Source organism: Protopterus annectens, chromosome 12.part0 (assembly GCF_019279795.1).
Source record: "Protopterus annectens isolate FY-2018-M chromosome 12.part0, PAN1.0, whole genome shotgun sequence".
NCBI lineage: Eukaryota > Metazoa > Chordata > Ceratodontiformes > Protopteridae > Protopterus > Protopterus annectens.
In genome coordinates this window covers 1,117,620,728-1,117,641,862 of record NC_056746.1, presented here as the reverse complement: position 1 = coordinate 1,117,641,862, position 21,135 = coordinate 1,117,620,728, and the positions used below count along the sequence as shown (strand labels likewise).

The 21,135-nt window shown below is 45.1% G+C and overlaps 1 protein-coding gene across 1 annotated transcript in view; it reads left to right on the top strand.

Moving 5' to 3' along the window:
• Positions 1-21,135, top strand: part of LOC122817013 (small nuclear ribonucleoprotein-associated protein B') — a 293,067-nt gene that overhangs the window by 169,112 nt on the left and 102,820 nt on the right. Inside the window, exons 4-5 of the mRNA XM_044090125.1 lie at positions 11,555-11,707; positions 12,282-12,426. Coding sequence (XP_043946060.1) covers positions 11,555-11,707; positions 12,282-12,426 — 298 coding nt within the window. The remainder of the gene's footprint in view (positions 1-11,554; positions 11,708-12,281; positions 12,427-21,135) is intronic.

Here is a 21,135-nt window from a genome sequence, read left to right as displayed (position 1 = left end):
CTACACACGTGCTAAGGCAGCCAGCAAGACCAAGCACCTTACTGCTAAAGCCTTACCTCAGCCTACTCCTGAAGCACAAATCATGATTATGGCCGCAGACTTAATTTCCATGATTAGAGGTTCACAGGCCCATCCTGAGAGAGGATCCCAGCCGCCTCCTGATAAGAGGCCCCGGGTTGAACCCTCTGGCCCTATCCCTTCAGATGATTCTGAGGACTCTGTTCACTCTGGCCAGGAAGAGCTCTTCCAGACTTATGAGGACTCTGATGCAGAGGATTCCATCCCCTCGGCCTCCCCTCCTGAGGATATTTCTTTTGGGGAAGTTCTGCATACCATGAGGGAACATTTTAAGTAGCAAGGCCAGGAATATTCCGATTCCAGAAAGGGCCTTCGAACCTTCTTTAAAAAGGCCCAACACAGGCCCCTGGCTATTCCTCCTGTGCTTGATGTTTTGGACGACCTATACTCTGACTCCAGTGTTACCCCGGATACTCTTCCTCCTGCTCCAGCCAAGCCAGACAGATATTATAGGGTCCCAGAAACACATTCTCATTTCTTTAGGGCCCATGCTGTTGATTTAGAAACTATTTCTCAGGGTCCTAAAGGGGTTTCAGCATCCACCTCCAAAAATCCTTTGCCTTCCAACAGGGAAGCTAGGTCATTAGAGAGATGGGGGGGGAAAGGTCTACACCTCCACTACTTTATCTATGAGAGCTCTGAATTGCCTCTTTCATATGTTTCAATATCAGGATTACCTGTTAGATGATTTACAGAAAACATTGGCCTCTCCTGAACTTTTAGACAGGAAGTCTTTGCAGGAAGCTGTACATAATTCTCAGCAAGTTAGCAATCACTTTCTGCAGTGTGGATATGATGCATTGGAAGCTTCATGTAGGGCAGCTATGACAGGGGCGGTCATTCGTAGACATGCATGGTTAAAAGAACAACCTCTACCAGATCATGTTAAGGCAAAACTTCTTGATGCACCCTTGGAAAACAAGCTTTTTGGTGCTAATGCTAAAGATGTGTTAAAGTCCGTCGAGGAAAAATCAAAATCAGTTCAGACGGTCAAAGATTTCCTCCAGGTTCAGCCACCCAGATTCAGCAGGAATTGGCCTTCTAAAAACTGGTCCTTTCCTAATCCTGAAAGATTTCAAAGGTAAAACAGGCGTGGCCGAGGAAGAGGACAATACAGAGGTTCTTACAGGGACGACAATGGCAACCAGCAAACCAAAGAAGTGACAGGGGTCTCCCCTGCCCCAAAGGGACAATCTCAATGACTTTCCTCTACTTCCGCTGACCAAGGAGCAAATAGAAGCTCCCTTGGGCGGAAAATTATCTCTGTTTTCAGACAATTGGCACAGATTGACAAAGGACAACTGGATTTTGGACATTATAGACCAAGGTTACAGGTTCCACTTTCATACCTTACCAAGAAAGCAAGGCATGCCAAATCTACCACAAAACCAGAGGGCAGAGGCTATCAAGCAAACTTCTCTGCTTGCTCAGATCTAAGCAATAGAAAGAGTTCCACAACAAGAACAAGGCCAGGGGTTTTACTCAAGACTGTTCCTTGTTCCAAGAAAAGAAACTCAATGGAGACCAATACTGGATTTGTCCGCATTAAACACTTTTCTCATAGTACCAAAGTTCAAAATGCTGACTCGACAGCAACTTCTTCCCATGCTGGGCAAGGGGTCTTGGCTGATTACTCTGGACCTCAAGGAGGCATACCTGCATGTCCCTATCGGACACAGCTGCAGAAGATACCTCAGATTTCTTGCAGGGCCAGAGCATTATCAATTCTCAGCATTGCCATTTGGCTTATCTACTGCGCCCAGAGTTTTCACAAAATGCCTGGCTTCAGTAATTGCTCATTGCAGGCTCCAGGGGATCCAAATTTACCCGTACCTGGACGACTGCCTCATACAAGAGGACGACAAATTGATTTTTGGCAAACTTGAACTATGTCATACAATTGCTACAGGCTCTGGGATACACTGTCAACTTCCAAACGTCAAGACTTCAGCCATCCCAGCAAATAACCTTCTTAGGAGCCAATCTAGACACAGCCTCTCAAATGGCTTACCTGACAGAAGACAAGCAAGAGAAGTTAACTCATTATTTCAAAGGTTTGCCAAAACTCACCCAGATGACTGCAAGGAGATTCCTACAGGCCCTGGATTACATGGCATCCTGCATTCTCCTGGTTCCATTAGCAAGGCTACACATGAGAAAGCTTCAATGGTACCTAAAAAGCCTATGGTCTCAGCACAGCAACAACCTAGAGACAACCATACCGCTCATTCCATGCCTACAAAAGGAATTCCTATGGTGGGCCTCGGTAAGCCAGGCAAACGCAGGTATGTCATTCAAAAAACCTCCGATAACACAGACCATGACCTCAGACCTTGGATGGGGGGCGCACATGGAGGGCAGATGTATACAAGGACAATGGTCTCCAAAGGAAACGCATCTGCATATAAACCAAAAGGAAATGCTGGCGGTAATGCATGCCATCGAGGCCTTTCAACAACAACTTCAGCAAGGCCATCTACTGATACGGACAAACAACACCACTGTGATGTGGTACATAAACAAGCAAGGGGGCACCCATTCTTACCCCCTTTGCAGACTGACAATGAATCTTTGTGAAAAATCGCTGAGCCTAAACATACAGTTGCAATCACAGTTTGTTCCAGGCAAAGACAATGTGCTGGCGGACAGCCTAAGCAGGAATTTCATAGATCCACACGAGTGGAGGTTACATCCGAAAATCTTCACACAACTCACTTCGACATGGGGCAGGCCAGAAGTAGACCTATTTGCCTCCCACCTCAACCATAATCTACAAAAATTCTGTTCAAGGGCATATCATCCACAAGCTTGGAAAATAGATGCTCTTTCATTCAATTGGAACTTCCTAAAAATCTATGCATTCCCACCTCTGCCACTTATGACCACAGTATTACTAAAGATCAAAGCAGAGAGGCCCAAGGGGATCCTAATAGCTCCAGACTGGCCAAGACAACACTGGTATCCACTACTACGGAGCATATGTCACAACAAAAAGTGGGCCCTTCCCCAATGGCCCCTACTTTTGACTCAGCACAACTTCAAAACAGTGCATCCAAACCTTCAGACGCTGCAGCTAACAGCCTGGGAGATCCCATGAATAACCTCAATCTGTCTCTCTCCAAGGAAGTTCAGCGGATATTAACAGAAGCTCAAAGACCATCCACCAGAAAGGTTTTACTTGGCAAAATGGAAGAGATTCAGCATTTGGAATACCAGCAAGGGACATGATGCATCATTATTGAACATCCCACTCATCCTGGAATATTTGGCAGATATGCTACAGAATGGACTCTCATATTCTTCCATAAAGATACATGCTTCAGCTATTTCAGCTAGATATAACACTGATCCACCTGTGTTTTCACATCCTTTAAGGCAATTCCTCAGGGGTATCAAGAACATTAAGCCACCAAGAAAGGCTCCAGTGCCAGCTTGGGACCTCAACTTTGTCCTAGAACTCTACCTCCCTTTGAGCCAGCAGCTTCAGCGAACTTACAATTTCTCTCATGGAAGACAGCTTTCCTGTTGGCAATTACCTCAGCAAGAAGGGTTTCGGAACTACAGGCCCTAATGGCAATACCACCGTTCATAATCTTTCAGAGACCGGGTCTCCTTAAGAACCAACCCTACTTTTATGCCAAAGGTGGTTTCTTTAAATCAAGCTATTCACCTGCCTACTTTCTTCCCCAATCCTGAGAGCAAACGGGAAAGACTGTTGCATACCTTGGACATTCACAGACAACTTCGCTACTACCTGGACAGAACCAAGAACAGTAGGAAGTCTGATCAACTTTTTGTAGCTTACGCCCCTGGAGTACAAGGAAAAGCAATTTCCAAACGGACCATTTCAAAATGGATTGGACATTGCATCAGATTTTGTTATTCCTTCCATGGGAAGAATGTTCCAGCCAATGTCAGACCACACTCCACCAGAGCTACAGCCGCCTCTACAGCATTCTTAAGAGGGGTGCCTACAAAAGACATTCTAGAAGCTGCTACATGGAGCTCCGTGCATACATTCTCCAAACACTACAATCTCCCTTTATACTCCAGATCCAGAGCAGGCTTTGCTTCGGCAGTCCTGCAGGGTTTGATTGCCACACCATCTCTTTCCTAGAGCATTCCTCCTCCCCCAGCTAAGCTATGGTATTCAACCCATATGTTATGACTGCAGTTGCATTCTTGAAGGACATAATACAGTTTTGTACCTACCATAAATGTAGATGTCCGATAGATATGCAACTGCAGTCGGATTTTCCCTCCCTCCATACCCCTCTATGCCTTGGGTCCACTCCTATCCCTGTTTCTCTTAGCTGGGGATATCCGTTATGGTGTATCTGTTTATTGCTTACTTATTTGTCTGGAATCCTGTTTTGTCTTCCAATTTGATTACAGCCTTCCTTGGAGGGCACCTGGCATCTGGGGCAAGAAACACTGAAGAAAATGGCGTCGGCTGATGCTTATATACCCCTGCCGCTCTGACGTCGGAGAGAAATGCGACATCAGCCGACGTCGGACCCAGACTTTGGAATCCAGCCGACCGAGGGCTGCCTGAGGCAGGACAACCCATATGTTATGACTGCAGTTGCATATCTATCTGACATCTACATTTATGGTAGGTACAAAACTGTACTTTTTGCCACCTCTCCAAAACCACTGATCCAGACTTCAGTTTTGCATCACCTCTGCCATTGTTTTAGCCATTCTAGACCTAAACACTTTTTGTATAATCCATGGTTTCAATCCTAAACTGTGGATTTATAGACCTAAACGCTTTTGTGATCCATGGTTTAGGATTGAAATGGGATTCTGAAGCTGGATCTGATGGGTCTTTACCCTCTCCGGTTAGTACAGCCACAACTGTTTTCTTCCAGGATGTTGGTTCTTCTCTTACTGTTTATCTGGAATGGTTTTGTTCATTTTTCCCCCCCCTCTTAGCCTCCAAACTTCCACAGGAATGCTGTCTTCGTGGGGACCTTCCATTGGGGTTAGTTATACTCTAGCATATCTGTTTAGCATTCTGCAGTTGCTGCTCCTGTTTGAGATTCCCCTATTCTGCAACACTATTTGGCAGTCCCTCTTGCTACTTAATCCATTCTTATTTTTCCCTTTTAAACTGTATCGCATTCTCTGGTTTATATTTTCAGAATAAAAACTCCCAAAATTCCAGTACCTGTTCCTCAAATTCCTCTCCACCAGATTGGTGGGAAAGCACCAGTGTCCCTATTTTTTATTGGCATGTGATTTTAAACTAGCATATCAAAACTTTCAAGTAAATCCACATGTTCTTGTGATATGCAAGTTTTGTTTGTAGCCTAGCCCAGCCTTTGTATCTTGCAGGGATAATATACAAATTCCCTCATCTACTACTGAATTCACATCCTCCCATGCAAAATATTTTTCATACGTTTCTTCAAAATCTGCTGTCCTTGATTCCACAGACACATCCTCATTGCTGCAAATCAAATTCACAATTTTCCCTGCTGAAAGCTGTTCTTTCTTCCAGAACAACTTAAGCTCCATTTATAGCAGTTTTTTTTAGTTGGGAATATAAATGCATACCAGTGTAATCCTCCTCCCTTGCCAGTAGCCCCTTAGTACTACAGGTCTACCATTTTTAACCTGTTAATTGCGAGAGGAGCTCCAATAATGGTAGAAGTACAGTTTTTCTAGGTATTCTGCTGCTTTGTCTCTAGTACCAGGTTTTACTTGTATACACTGTATTGCAAGTTGATCTTTTATACAGTTGGTTGGTGTTTGTATCAGATTGTGGAGGCATGAGAACCAGAGTTGCTTCTACACACATTTTTGTTGGAGAAGGTTACTAGATCATGTTAACATAGGTTCATAGGTTCATAGGTTTATACTAGGCTATCTGCCCTAAGGCATTTATAAGCCTAGCCCAAATTATTGTGGCTTACGCCACCCCTTATATGAAAAAATACTGTGCCCATTAGTTTGTTGTGCCTCTGTCCAGCAGTGACCCAGAGATGATTCCCGGGGTAAACCTACGATCTCCCATCCACAGGTCTAGATTTCTCTTGAACAGAGTCAGCGAGGTGCTCTGCCTCACATGGACCGGGATTTTATTCCACAGCATAGGGAGTCTCTGGTGATAAATCTATCCCTCCAGCACGTCCTATTTATATCCGTGCTAAGGTTTAAGTCGCTTGCTCTAGTGGTTTTGGTGGATTTGGATTTTTTGAGGTGGAGCATGTCCATTAATTCCGGGTTGGACATGGCCTTGTATGTCAGGCACATGTCACCTCTGAGCAGACGGTATGCGACTGAATAGAGCTGGAGTTTCTTCAATCTGGCAGCATATGACAGATTTTGGAGTCCCTTTATCCTTTTGGTGAGGAACTTTTGGGGGTCTCTCCAATTGCTGCAGATGTCGGGTGAGATGCATCCCGAATGGGGCATTGTACTCGATCATTGGTCTGATAAGTGAAGAGTACAGGGGAACAATGACCTCACTAGATCATGAAGGGATTCACATCCAGATCAGGTGGGCAATGTAGAAGGTCTTTCTAACCACTTTAGCAATGTGAGTGTCAAAAGAAAGGCCACTGTCAACCTGGGTCCCCAGGTCCCTGATAACCTCTTCTGTGCTTAGTGGATTGCCACCTATATGGTAGCTTGGGGTTACCTTGTTTTTCCCCGGAAGGGTATGACTATACATTTTTGGCGTTTAACTTCAGGCCATGGCTCTGGCACCAGCTATCTGTTTCCGTGAGTCCCTTCTGAAGGATATCAGTGTCCGATGCACTTTCCACTATGGGGCCCAGTGTGCAGTCATCTGCAAACTTTGTCAGCCAAAGTCCTCCCATGTTGGCCTGTACTTCTGAGAAGTAGATGCCAAACAATAGGGGCCAAGGACCGAGCCCTGTGGGACACCACTTGTGACCGCTTGGAGTCTGACACAGCCAGCAACTCTAACCCTGTGGGTTCTGTCCTTAAGCCAGTTTGCAACCCATCTTGTGACATATGGGTTTACATTTAAGCTGGTAGTTTTTCTACAATACCGAGTGGGGTATTGTGTCGAAGCCTTTGCAAGGTCAAGGTAGGCTGTATGGACTGCCTTTCCTCATCAATGGCCTTGGTGACTATTTCAAGAAGTCACCAAGTTCAAAGGCATGATCTTCCCTTGACAAAGCCAAACTGGGTCGGGTCCAATGTCTGCAAGTCCCCTATATCTTTGTTTATGAGCTCCATTATGATCCTCTCCATAGCTTTGCAGACTAGACTTGTTAAGCTTATGGGGCTGTAATTACCAGGGTCCAGAGAGGCACCACCTTTGTGGAGTGGGACCACAGTTGCACGCCACTCCTTGGGCACATATCCTGTGGTAAGGCTGAGATTAAACAGCTGCCTTATGTGCTGGTTTAATTCCTCATTTAGCTCAGGTAGCACACAGCCGGGGACACCATCCGTCCCATTGATGCTGTGTTTTTAGCTTTAGAGAGAGCAGCTTTCACCCATGCATTTGAGATGTCCGGGAGGCTACACTGGCTGGGATAGTTATCTCTCCTTTAGGGGAGAGGGGTGAAGTTTGCACTGAACCTGTCTGCCAGTATGTTGGCAATGTCTGTGGGTTCAGTGATTTTTGTATCATTTTGGACTAATTCTGAGCATATCTGTGAGTTTCCACCCAGGTTCCTAACATAGCTGAAAAAGGCCTTATGATTGTCCTTGAATCCATGGCAATTTTTCTCTCAAAATTGGCCTTAGTTGATTTTATGAGTGCTCAGATTTTTTACTAATAATGATCAGGGTGACTTCCCTTTTATGGATTTTGTTCTATCATGTAATAGCTTTCTCCTCTTATTGTAAAGTTTGTTAATGGCTGGGGTCCACCAGACTGGACGCTTGCCCTTTGTGGAAAGAGTCTTGGTTTTATTTGGGATTGCCTGATCCATGCAGTCCTGAGGTGTTCATAGAAGGCATTTGTAAGGGCTTCAAGCTTGGGTTGTGGTTTCCTCTGACTCAGGGGCCTTGAAGGATACCACACCAGTCTTGAGTAGTGTGAAGTTTGCTTTAGAGAAGTTCTTCACTATGGTCTTTTGTTTGGGGTGGGGCGGATGTGGATTTCCAGTGAGATTAGTTTATGATCAGATCTCACCAATGAGGGATATACTTCGGTGTGGAGCATTTTGTCCCCATGTTTGTGACAATGAGATCTAGTATATTTTCTCCTCTCGTGGGAACAGTGACTAGCTGTTCCATGGCATTTGAATTTATGAACTCCAGGAACCGTTGGGCTAGAAAGTTAGGGCTTGAGTAATGTTCCCAGTCTATATTCGGGTAGTTGAAGTCACCCAATATGATGGTGTTTGGAGATACATTTATACCCTCCAGTGTCTTCAGGAAGGCTGTGTGGGGTTCCTGAGTTTGAGAGGGTGGCCTGTAGCATGCTACAATTTGTAGAGCAGTTTTGCCTATTAGTTTCACAATAAAGCATGCTGGAGGGACAGGTTCCTAATCCAGAGACTTCCCATACACATCAAGCAGAGTACTTCACTGGCTCTCTAAGAGAAATCTTGAGTGGGTGGGCAATAAGCACCCCAGGGATCACTTCAGTGGCCTTGCTTGACAGGGACACTGGGAACTTAACTTTGGGTGGCATGGTGCCAGAGCATTTTCTTGCACTAGGCTTGTATAGGCTCCAGGGCTGTTGGCCTAGTACACTCCAATGAACGTTTTGCCAAGGACCTTAATCCAGTCACTCCTCTATGCAAGAATGAAGTACATTTTTTCGTATTTTGCTCTTTTGATCAGACTTTTCTTTTACGTTGCAGTGCTACATTTCAACTGAACAAGGAAAGTGTCACCTGTTTACTCCAGTTACACTTGAAAATAACTTGAGCAAACTTTATAACATGCAGGTTGACGTGCACTACAAAAATACTGTATCTTTTTTTACTTGGAGTTGACTCTCCCTTGTCTTCCCCTCTCCTAAGTTGTCTTGCAAGCAGTGACATGAAGTAGGGCATATGCAAATCTTCACCTCCCAAATCCAGTCTCTGCTTCATTTCCAAAGTACGGTTGTTAGTCAACTCCTATTAAAGGTCTAGGTTGCTTTTTCTTGGCCAGGTTTGGAGCATACACACTGCCTTTTTATTTAACCATATTCTGTGGAATACCAGTCCAGTTGCTTATTTGTGCTTTGTTTTGAAACCTCTTTGGGCAGTCTCATTCAGCTAACATTTTCACCCTGGCCTCTTGATTTTTGCAGTTTTATCTCTGTGTTATGCTTCCATTTTTTGTAGTGTTTTGAGTTGATATGCTTCCCTCAGTGTTTTAATTGGCTGAGTACATTTGACTAATGTCCACTTATTGGAGGTAATGTATTGCACCAAAGCTGGAGCTTTCACTGCTTTTTTTGCTGAACAGCTGCAAAATTCTTCCCAGCCAGTGTTTCCTTGCAGTGTGTTTATTCCCCCCCCCCCCCCCCCCCCCCAAGGCAGTGCACTTAATAGCCAGTTTACTGGCTCTTCAGTCCCAACTTTCACACTGGGAGAGTTAAAGAGTTAAAAAGTAAGCTGTTACTGTATGCACTCCTCTTGAAAGTCTTTAGGCCTTTGAATTCTGCTCCTTGAAGCTGTGAGCAAGGCACCCCAAAAGCTCTGAGCGCTTCTCTGAAGGGGATGTCTGATCTGGTGGCTAGGGCAGTCTGGTCAAAGGGGAGATTGGATTGGCCTTCCAGGTATTGGCAGAATAATTGCATGTCCTAGGAATGCAGATCCACAGGTTCCAATTTGGTCCTTCCCATGGGCTCTTTTGGCTTCTTATCAGACATCCCTTTGGTCAAAGCTGCCCTGTAAACTTTAAACCTACTGCACAGGAGGAGATTGTGCCCTCTGCAGTAGGGTGACTGCTCCCATGATGATCCTAGGAAGGACATGCAAGAGGAAGCATGTGGACTGTCCCCCCCCCCCCCCCCCCCCCCCCACACACACACACACACGTCCCGGAGGACTCCACTTATGTAAGATACTAGAACTGATGCTCCAGAGGGGAGCTTGGCCTGTAACTGCTTTGCTTACTTCCCTCCTATCCTGAAGGGAGACCTCTCATGATGCAGGTTATGATTCTGAACATGTTGGATCAGACAGACCAAATGAATAGGTTATAAAAGATGATCCTTTCCAGCTGCTTGCCCTCTTCAATCCCTTTCCCTAAACCTAAAGGATTACCTTTTTATAGATCTTGTGGCCTCTAAATTTGAGGTAAGTAAAGACGATAGATTAATGGAAGGGAGAATTCTTAAAGGGGCTCTATGCTGGAGCAATGTTGCTGAATGGAATTGCATGCAGTTCGAGGAGGCCAGTTTACCTTTTTGGTACTTTTCCATTAAACCCCTACCACTTGGCGCTGCTGTGTTTAGAGCATGTTATGTTTCTAGAAAGCCAATCTATTTTTCACACAGGTTGTCCTTTTTTTATAGGAGCTTTCCTTGCATTTTCAGCTTTATCTGGTGGGTGGCGTACTGTTTTAGCTATGACCTACACCAAGCAAGTACAGTGACAGAATTTATTTTACTGTTGCTTTGGTTCTGTCTTAATAGATGCTGTGATGTGGAAAAGTAGCACATGTTAAACTTGCTTGTTAAATGAAGCACCAGTTTGAGATGTGGACAAGGGGAGTCTTGTTATAAGTACATTCCAATGTTGTGTTAAAGTAGCTGGTAGTTGGGCCCCCCCCCCGTTCATAATTATGCTTTGAGATAGGTTAAACATGTAAGATGTGCAGTATGTAGTAACGTGTAAGATGTGCAGTATGTAGTAACGTGATGCAAGTTAAACTGTGGTGAAATAACCTTTGAGAGGCGCTAGTTTAAAATATGGCAAAACAAACGGTGTAAGTGCTAAGTTTATACAATTTGTTTTATTTCCATATTGCTTTGATTCTGTTGCAGTACATGCTGTAATGTGGAAAAGCACCACGTGTTAGTCGCTTGTTAAATTAAGCACCAGTTTCAGATTTAGGCAGGGATGTCTGCCCTAATAAGTAAACTCTAACACTCCGATACTGGCAAAACACAGCAGCGCAAAGTGGTAGGAGTTTGATACCACCTTTTCAGTCTGGCATCAATGAAGGGATCCATCGTTATGGGTTTGGGTCTTCCACTTGGATGTGATCTGTTATCTGGTGGTTTCATGGAGGACTTGGCATTCTATATTCAAATCGTGCACTAGGCAATGTTTATTGCAATCGGTTAAGTTTATGCAGCTGCTGGCCATTGCACTGCCCCTCCCCTTTAATTTTGATTATTTTCTGTAAAAGTACTTTGTAGCTTTGTATAATATTTGAATGCATAAATAGAAGTAAATAGTTTGTGTTTTTTTTGTCTCTTTGTTTTTTTTACAAATGCTAGTAGTGCAGAATTCTTTGAAAGCCTCTTCAGCAGCTCCTGAAATTGTTTGCCTTTTCTTTTTGTTTTGTTTCAATGGACTGTTTTTCACTTTTTATATAGACTGGTATTGCAAGGGTACCACTTGCTGGAGCTTCTGGGGGCCCAGGTATGGGCAGAGCTGCAGGGAGAGGAGTACCAGCTGGAGCACCGATGCCACAGGCACCAGCAGGACTAGCTGGTCCTGTCAGAGGAGTGGGTGGACCTTCCCAGCAGGTGAGTAGCTTTAAATTTCTAAATGTCTTTTGTAGGTTGTCGAGGTTGAGATGATTGGCAGACTGGAAGGTGCCTTGAGGCAGATGCACTGCATATTGGTGGAAATTTGAATGTCTGTAGAAACTGGGAGAGGTAGAAAAGATACGGCTGTCGAGCAGAGTGTTGACCTGCCTTTGAGGTGATTGGAAAAGGCCTCTTGGTGTGCTGGGGGGGGGGGGAGGGGAGGTACTTCCTACTTGCATAACTTGTGGAGGCTATGGAGTTTGTAGAAAACTTGCCATTCTTGTCACATAATTTTTCTAAGTAACTAAAGGGTTTTCCCCACTGAATGTTTTTTCCCACTAACGAGATAAACTAATGCATCTCATCCTGTAGTAAAAACAGGTGTATACCAAACATTGCTACTGGGGGGGGTCCTGTCAGGTATGAAGCATGTGTCTGAAAGATGTTTGGGTAATACTAAAAATATTCCAGTTAACCTGGTAGTTGGGCATACTTGAAATGGAATGTACGTTTTGTATAAAGAAGATTCTTGTGCTCTAACACCAGTGAGTTACTGTTCTTTCTTCTTTAGGTGATGACCCCACAGAGTCGTGGCGCAGTAGCTGCTGCAGCAGCAGCTGCAACTTCTAGTATTGCAGGAGCCCCTACACAGTATCAGCCAGGTCGAATGGCTCCTTTGCCTCCAATGGCCAGAACGACAACTGCCCCTCCACCAGGTAAGTCTCGTACTGATTGGTGTGAAACCCTTTTTCAGATATCCTGTGAAAGTACTTGAGTGAACAGTGCTGTGTATATATAGAAAAGAGGAATGACTTCTTTGTCAACTTCTGTATTTTCATAATTTGTGCATTTATAGTTAACCACATTTCAACTTGACTACAAAAAATTATCTGCAGGCCAAATAAGCTGTAGGCTGTTTTAGTCTACAAGCCCGTGTGCTACTTAAAGTACTCGACTGGCTAGATGTCCTATTCTCATGTTGCAGTATTCTCGCTTTGGTGGGGGAGGGGATCCACGTCAAACTAGTTTACCAAAGCTTAAGCCTGGCTGCTGTAAGGTATATGGAACATCTCACAGGTTGCATAAACTGTGGACCACAAATGTAATGTCCGCATGCACAGACCTTTGTCAGATGTCACCTTGCTCATTCTGCTCCGTGCTACTTTCTGCGCTAAAAATAAGTACCCCATTGGGGCATCTTTCCTTATTTTTTTGCTAAGCTTAGGATGTTCTTCATTCCACATTGCTGCAGTCCTAACCATTGGGTAGTCCGCTGTCCAGTCGGCCCGAATACCAAAGTATATGGCTGACGTCGGTCAAGGCGCATTAGACTGACGTCAGTACGTCAGGGTACTAATGCGCATAACCGACGCCATATCTTCAGTCTTTTTTGCCGCATGGTCCGATGCAGAAGCAGTTCTTGCGAGTGCAGGTTGGCGTTCTGAAATATTTCCGAAGTCGGAGTTTCAGACCGAATCAAAGTTGGCTAAGTACCCCGTTGGGGAGCATTTTGTTTTTTTCTTGCCTCAGTATTTTACTGGATGTCAGAAAAAGTGAATAACTGTATTTCTTGTGGGAAACAGATACCTCATAGGGATTACCATACTCTGTGTATACCTTGTTTAGGGCCTGAGCACGACGTTGTTGGTTGCCGCTCTTGTGCTAGATTTAATAAACGCACTATTAAGAGAAGGTTAGACTGTGCCAGGTTAGTGTTTGGGAAGCGTTGTAATTACAAAATGCCGTCGGATGCTCCGACGCCGCTTCTAAGAAGCGCAAAGACAAAACAGCGAAGCCTAGGGTTGATGAACCGGCAGTCCCGGACGTCGGTTCTTTAGAAGGCTCTGTGGAGCCAGAGGTTTTGCCAGGAGTTTCTTTGGAGTCTCAGGCAGACACTTTACTGTTACAGGATGTGCCCTCTCAGGAGGTAGGCCAGGCTGAGGGGGCTTCTCAGGTAACTGTTCTTCCCTCTGTTCCCAAGTTAGTTAGAGCTTCTCCTACTGTTGCCAAAACTTCTTTCAGAGGTAGGCCAAGTTCAGCTACAGTGGAGGTTTCTCCTAGCACTTCAGGTTCTGTGCCTAAGAAACATATGCTTAAAATGGCAGAAGATTTAATTACTATGATTAGAGGCTCTATGCCCCCTCCTGATAAGAGGCCTAGGGTGGAACCTGAGTTTGAGAGTTTGGAACAGTATTCAGAGGCTTCGGAGTCTTCTGAGGAAGAATTACAGGACTTTCCTCCTTATTCTGATTCTGATGTGGATGATTCCACACCTACAGCTTCTCCTCCTGAGGATTTCTCATTTTCAGAGACTCTGCATTCCATGAGGGAACACTTTAAATGGGAAGGCCAAGATTACTCTGATTCCAGGAAAAGGCTTAGGGAATTCTTATTTTTACCACAACATAGGCCCTTAGCTATACCTCCTGTGTTGAATGTGGTGGAAGATGTTTTGCAGAGGCTTCCCTGAACCCTGACTCTTTGCCTCCTGCTCCTGTTAAACCTGATAGGTACTATAGGGTGCCCGAAGCTCATAAGTATTTATTTAAGAGTCCTAGGGCGGACCCAGAAACTGTTTCTCAGGGGCCTAAAGGTGTTAAGGCCTCTGTGGTTAAAAATCCTGTTCCCACTGATAGAGGCAAGGGCTTTGGATAGGTGGGGAAAGAAAGTGTATACTTCTTCCACTCTAGCCATGAGAGCGTTGAATTGTCAGTTTCACATGCTAAAATATCAAAATTATCTCCTTTCACAATTGAAATCTAAGGTGGATGCTTTGGCGGAAGGTATAGAGTGTAAAGAGTTGCTGGATTTACTTCATGTGTCTGAACAAGTGGGTAAGCATTCTTTGCAATGTGGTTTTGATGCTGTGCAGGCCTCCTCGAGGGTGGCTGCCACTAGTTCTGTTCTTCGCAGGCATGCCTGGTTGAGGGATCAGAATTTAGCTGAGCATGTAAAGACAAGGATTTTGGATGCTCCTTTACAGTCTGATGTGTTGTTTGGTTCGCCTGTGGAAGCAGTCCTGAAGAAAATGGAGGACAAAGCTAAGTCTATGCAAACTGTTAAAGATTTTTGCAGGTGCAGCCACCAAGTTTAGTAGAAATTGGCCTACTAAGGGATGGACATATCCTGCGTATGATTCCCAGTCTAGGGGTAGGTCTAGACGTGGTAGGGGCAGAGCTCAAGGTTCTTTTAGGCCTAGAACAGTGAGTTCACCTGCTCAGACTTGTTGTGAGGCAGGAGTCAGTCCTTTCGTAAACAGACCCAATGACCTGCTTCTTCAGCTGCCAGTAGATTCTCGTCTGGCAGCTCCTTTGGGAGGAAGACTGTCTCTTTTCAAAGAAAATTGGGATTTAATTACTCAAGACAGATGGGTGTTGGATATCATTCACCACGGTTACAGGTTTTATTTCCATACATTGCCCCCTTTCAAAGGCATGCCAGATGTTCCTCCTACACAAAGGAAAGAGGCTCACAAGCAAATTTCTCTGTTACTCCAAATAGTATTCAGTCAGTCCCTGTATCGGAAAGGGGCCTAGGATTTTATTCTCGCCTGTTCCTAGTACCAAAGAAGGGGAACACGTGGAGACCAATTTTGGATTTATCTATCCTCAACACTTATCTGGACATTCCCAAGTTCAAGATGTTGACGTTACAACAGCTTTTACCTCTGCTGGGCAAAGACCACTGGATGGTAACTTTAGATCTCAAGGAAGCTTACCTTCATGTGCCTATAAGACTAAGTTGCAGGAAGTATCTGCGTTTTCGAGCTGGAAATTCTCATTATCAGTTCTCTGCATTGCCCTTTGGCTTATCTACTGCGCCCAGAGTATTCACAAAGGTTCTGGCTCCAGTGATAGCTTACTTCAGACTAAACGGTATTCAAATCTATCCTTACTTGGACGACTGCCTGATTCTGGCTCAAGAAAAGGAGGACCTTCTACAGCATCTGGAATATGTTATAGCAGTGCTAAGATGCCTAGGGTATTCTGTGAACGAAATAAAAGTCCAGTCTAGTACCCTCTCAAGACATGTGCTTTCTGGGTGTGAGACTGAATACAGCAGCCCAGATGGCCTTTTTAACCCCGGACAAACAACAGAGTCTATCCCTTTACTTTCATCATTTATCTCATCAGTCCGTGCTGACTGCAAGGACAGTCCTTCAAGCATTAGGGTTCATGGCATCTTGTATTCTGGTGCTTCCCAATGCCAAACTGCATATGAGGAAGCTGCAATGGTATCTCAAAAATGTATGGACACAGCACTGCCAGGATTTGGACACTGTCATTCAAATAATACCTTGCATTCAAAGGAATTTTTGTGGTGGGCTCAGGAATGTCACCTAAACAAGGGACTCTCTGTGACCCGCCAGAGGCAGTCAGATTCTAACGACAGATGCCTCAGACATTGCTTGGGGAGCTCATCTAAATGGAAAGTGGATACAAGACAAGTGGCCTGCCAGACTACAGCATCTACATATCAACATGAAAGAGATGTTAGCAGTCCAGTTTGCATTAATGGCTTTCAAGGAGTTACTTCTTCCAGGGCAGGTGTTGATTCTAACAGACAACACAACTGTCATGTGGTACATCAACAAACAAGGGGAACACATTCTTACCCATTGTGCAGGCAAGCAATGATTTTATGGGAGACTGCGCTCAGCTTGCAACTAACTCTTCAGGCAAGGTTTCTGCCGGCGCACAGAACTCCTTAGCAGATGTGTTAAGCAGACAAATCATGGATCCCCACGAGTGGAAACTGGATCTTCATGTATTTCAAAGGTTGACAGTGTCCTGGGGAACTCCAGACATAGATCTGTTCGCTTCTCCACTAAACCACCAGCTGCCAAAGTTTTGCACAAAGAGGTTACATCACACAGCTTGGAAAGTGGATGCTCTTTCTTTCAGTTGGAAAACTCTTCATGTGTATGCGTTTCCACCTCTGCCTCTTCTTCCAAAGGTGCTTCTAAAGGTCAGACAAGACAAGCCAAGGATGATTTTAATAGCTCCAGATTGGCCTCTGCAGCACTGCTACCCATTACTGAGGAGTCTAGTAAAGAAGCCTCCATGGTCTTTACCCTTGATTCCACACCTTTTGTCTCAGAGAGAAGGCCACCTGCTCAATGTCAAGCTTCGTTCTCTTCATCTAACAGCATGGCATATTCTGTTTTGAGACAGCCGGTCTCAACTTCCTCAACAAGTTTTAAATGTGATTATGGAAGCTAGAAGACCTAGTACACGGAAAGTGTATGCAGAAAAATGGAAGAGATTTTTATTTTGGAGTGCAGCAAGGAATTTGGAGATTTCTGAGCCTAATTTGAGTGTGGCTCTTCAATATCTTACTGAGTTATTGGACAAAGGTTTGTCCTTCTCTTCCATTAAGATTCATGCTGCAGCAATTTCAGCTCACTATGATTGTGACCCACCATTGTTTTCGCATCCTTTGTTCAAGCAGTTTCTCAGACGGGCAAAGAATATAAGATCCCACGTAGAGCTCCTACTCCTGCTTGGGATCTCAATTTTGTGTTGGAAAAACTTACTCTACAACCTTTTGAGCCTGCGGGTACTGCTGATTTAAAATATTTGTCATGGAAGACTGCTTTTTTGTTGGCTATTACTTCTGCAAGAAGGGTTTCTGAGTTGCAGGCCCTTATGGCAGTAGAGCCCTTTCTGATTTTCCATAAGGATAGGGTATCATTACGCACTAATCCTTCCTTTATGCCCAAGGTGGTTTCTAGTGTGGCTTTAAACCAAACTATTCATTTGCCTACTTTCTATGCAGATCCCCAAAATAAAGGGGAAAAGATTTTGCACACTTTAGATGTACATAGGCAGTTGTGTTATTATTTAAGCAGGACTAAGGATTTCAGGCAGTCTCAGCAGTTGTTTGTTTCTTTTGCTTTGAGTTCTCAGGGCAAGCCTGTGTCTAAGCAAACTATTTCTAAGTGGATTGGGTTTTGCATTTCTTTTTGTTATTCCCATCATGGCAAGGAGATTCCAGCTGGGATTAGGCCTCATTCCACTAGGGCTACTGCCACTTCAACAGCATTTTTAAGGGGGGTGGCAACTAAGGATATTTTAGAGGCAGCTACTTGGAGTTCAGTGCATACTTTCTCTAAGCATTACCACCTTCCTCTCTACTCTAAATCTAGGTTTGGTTTTGCCACAGCCATTTTGCAAGGCATGTTGGCAGCTCCTGCTTCTTTATGATTTGCCAGCCTCCCTTACCTCTGCTTTGGGATTCTACCCAATGGTTAGGACTGCAGCAATGTGGAATGAAGAACATAGTACAGTTTTGTACCTACCATAAATGTAGATGTTCGAGGATCCACATTGCTGCAGTCCAATTACCCTCCCGCCTTCCCTCTGTGTTTAGGGGTGGTGGTGTGAGTTACTGTATATTATTGTACATCTGTATATATATATGTATATATATATATATATATATATATATATATATATATATATATATATATATATATATATATTGTATATAAGTTTGGTGCAGGGCTTTTTGGTGTTTTGGTTTGAGCCTTGTCTTTTTAGGGTCTTCTGACATCTGGGGCAAGAAAAGACTGAAGATATGGCGTCGGTCATGCGATTAGTACCCTGGCGTACTGTCGTCAGTCTAATGCGCCTTGACCGACGTCAGCCATATACTTTGGTATTCGGGCCGACTGGACAGCGGACTACCCAATGGTTAGGACTGCAGCAATGTGGATCCTCGAACATCTACATTTATGGTAGGTACAAAACTGTACTTTGCTGTTTATCTGTTAGATTGTTCCGTCAATATCCTCTAGGAAGGGAGTGGAAGTGTGGTCTGCAAATTCTGCACAAAGATTCACATGACTGCTTGTTTTGTTTAGGGCAGTCCCATAACCATACAGCTTGTAAAGTCTGCCAGTCGTTTGTCCCAAAGACCCTATTCAGCTGTCTGGTAGCTCTCAACTGTTTGTAGAAAACTAACGCCTTACCTTTGCTTTGGATCCTGAATCTGCTTCCGACTTCACATGTCCTGCCAGCTACCAGTCTAGGGACTGAGGAATGTTTAGTACCCGCCAAAGTCGCCATTCCTGTTTCAGAAGCTGCCCTGTGGAGTTTCCTGCAATGTTTGTCTCTGCCAATGTCTGGGGGGGGGGGGGGGTCCCGTATGGCTGCTATTAGCTTCTTCTGAGGAGGGACACTACAACCCCAGGACTCTAGCCTCAGACAACTCAAGATGCCTTCACTCTAAAGAAAACAAAATTAGGCATTTGTCTTCCCGGTGGAAGATCAGCCTGACTGGCAAGCATTTTCGCAATCACACACAAGGCCTTTATGGCCTTGAGGCCTACTGCCTCACAAACTCCTGCCCTGCTGGCTCCATTCCTCCTCTCCCCTCAGACTCTCTACCTGCCAGCTGGCCTGTCCCCTGGAATACTTGAGTCTCCCTCTCCCTTTGCTATTCCTCCTGTGATTCCTGCATACTTGGACACCTTTGCCTTTGCTTCCAAGACCCCAGAATCCCAGCCACCAGCCCCAAAAAGACCACAGATGGGTTGTAAAAGGCTCTGGATTATAATCTTGTCTAACTTCCCATTACAGACCCTGCTGTGATTGCTGTGGCAGCCGACAGACTAGGCACTTTTCTCTGCTGCCGTCAGATAAGGACAGTAAGGTGATGGACAGGCTAGGAAAGACTTGCACTTCCTCAGCCTTGGCCTTTAGGGCCATCAATTACCAGACTCTAAAGTATGCCCTAGAGCTAGTTTCCCAGGCCTGTAGTCTACTCTCCTCTATGCCTGACTCACCACCTAAGCCTCAAGTTGCCTCAAAACTTTCTTTAGCAGCGCAAGTAGGCAGGCATTCAATAAAATGCATCTTCAATGCTGCTTGAAGCCTCAGACTGGTCATCTGCTTCTGTTTTGCATAGGTATTCCTGGCTCTGACTTCAAACTCTGCCTAATGACTTCAAAAACGGATCTTGGATGTCCCCTGGATGACCAGTTCCTTTTTGGTAAGCAATCTGCAGAACTTTTTGAAATCTGCAGGAAAAAGTGTAAAAACTGCAGGATCTGAAGCATCTGCTTGTATCCCCCAGATGTCCTTCAAGGATGCATCTGCAGTCATAACATATGGGTTGTCCTGCCTCAGGCAGCCCTTCGGTCGGCCGGCCGGATTCCAAAGTCTGGGTCTGGCCTCGGCTGATGTCTCACCTTCCCCGACGTCAGAGCGTCTGGGGTATAAACGCATCAGCCAACACCATTTTCCTCAGTCTTTCTTGCCGCGCGGTGCCCGAATCAGAAGCTGTTCGCAAGTGCCGGTCGGTCAGATCCAGTGATTTCAGCTACCGAAGACTTCGAAAAAGCCAAGTACCCCGTTGGGGACTCTTTATTGCCTCAGCCGATGTCAGATAAAGTAAATAATTGTTTAACTTGTGGGAAACAAATACCTCATAAGGATTTCCATTCCTACTACCTTCCTTGCTTAGGCCCAGACCACGACGTATCGTCCTGTTCAGCCTGTGCTTCCTTCAACCGACTAACTCTTGGACGTCGGTCGGAGTTTGCAGAGGAATTTTTGGGGGCTAGTTTTGCATATAAAATGCTGTCAGACTCCCGACATCACATTTAGTGAAAAAACGGAATGACAAGGACCGACACTCGCGGCCCGCGGTTTCGGCTGAAACCACGGTAAAGCCTACCGCGAGTGTCTCTGTTTCGGCCGAAACAGGGTCCTCAGATTCCTTCTTCCGAATCCACTCAACTGACCACCGCGGCCCGGGAGGCCCCGGCTGAGTCTGCTACAGAGATACCTACCAGTGTCCAGGATTTGTCAGACACCATTCCTTTGGACATATCTACTCCTGCACGTGGGGCAGCTAGGCCCCCTGTTTCCATGTCCATTAAGGCCTTCTCCAGGGCTAAAGCTGCTAAACCTTCTAAAGCTTTGCCTCCTAAGACTACCTCCCACAGGCCTTCCTCTAGTACTCGGATCCTCAGCCTTGCAGAGGACCTTATTTCTTTAATTAGAGGTTCACAACCTCACCCAGACAGGGCCTCTCACCCCCCACCAGACAAAAGGCCCAGGACTGAGCCTTCTGACCCACACTCTTCAGATGAGTCCACTGATGGTTCTGAGTTGTCAGACCACCAGGAGGAGGCTTATTCGCCCTATGAGGATTTTGATGCTGAAGAATCTATCCCTTCGGCCTCCCCTCCTGAAGAGTTTTCCTTTGAGACTCTACACTCCATGAGAGAGCATTTTCAATGGCAAGGTCAGGAATTCTCTGATTCTAGAAAGACTAAGGACCTTTTTACATTTGCCTCAGCATAGGCCCTTAGCTATACCTCCTGTTTTGAATGTAATTGATGTGTACAATGATGTCAGTACAGCCCCTGATACTCTCCCCCCGGCCCCTGCCAAACCTGATAGATACTACAGGGT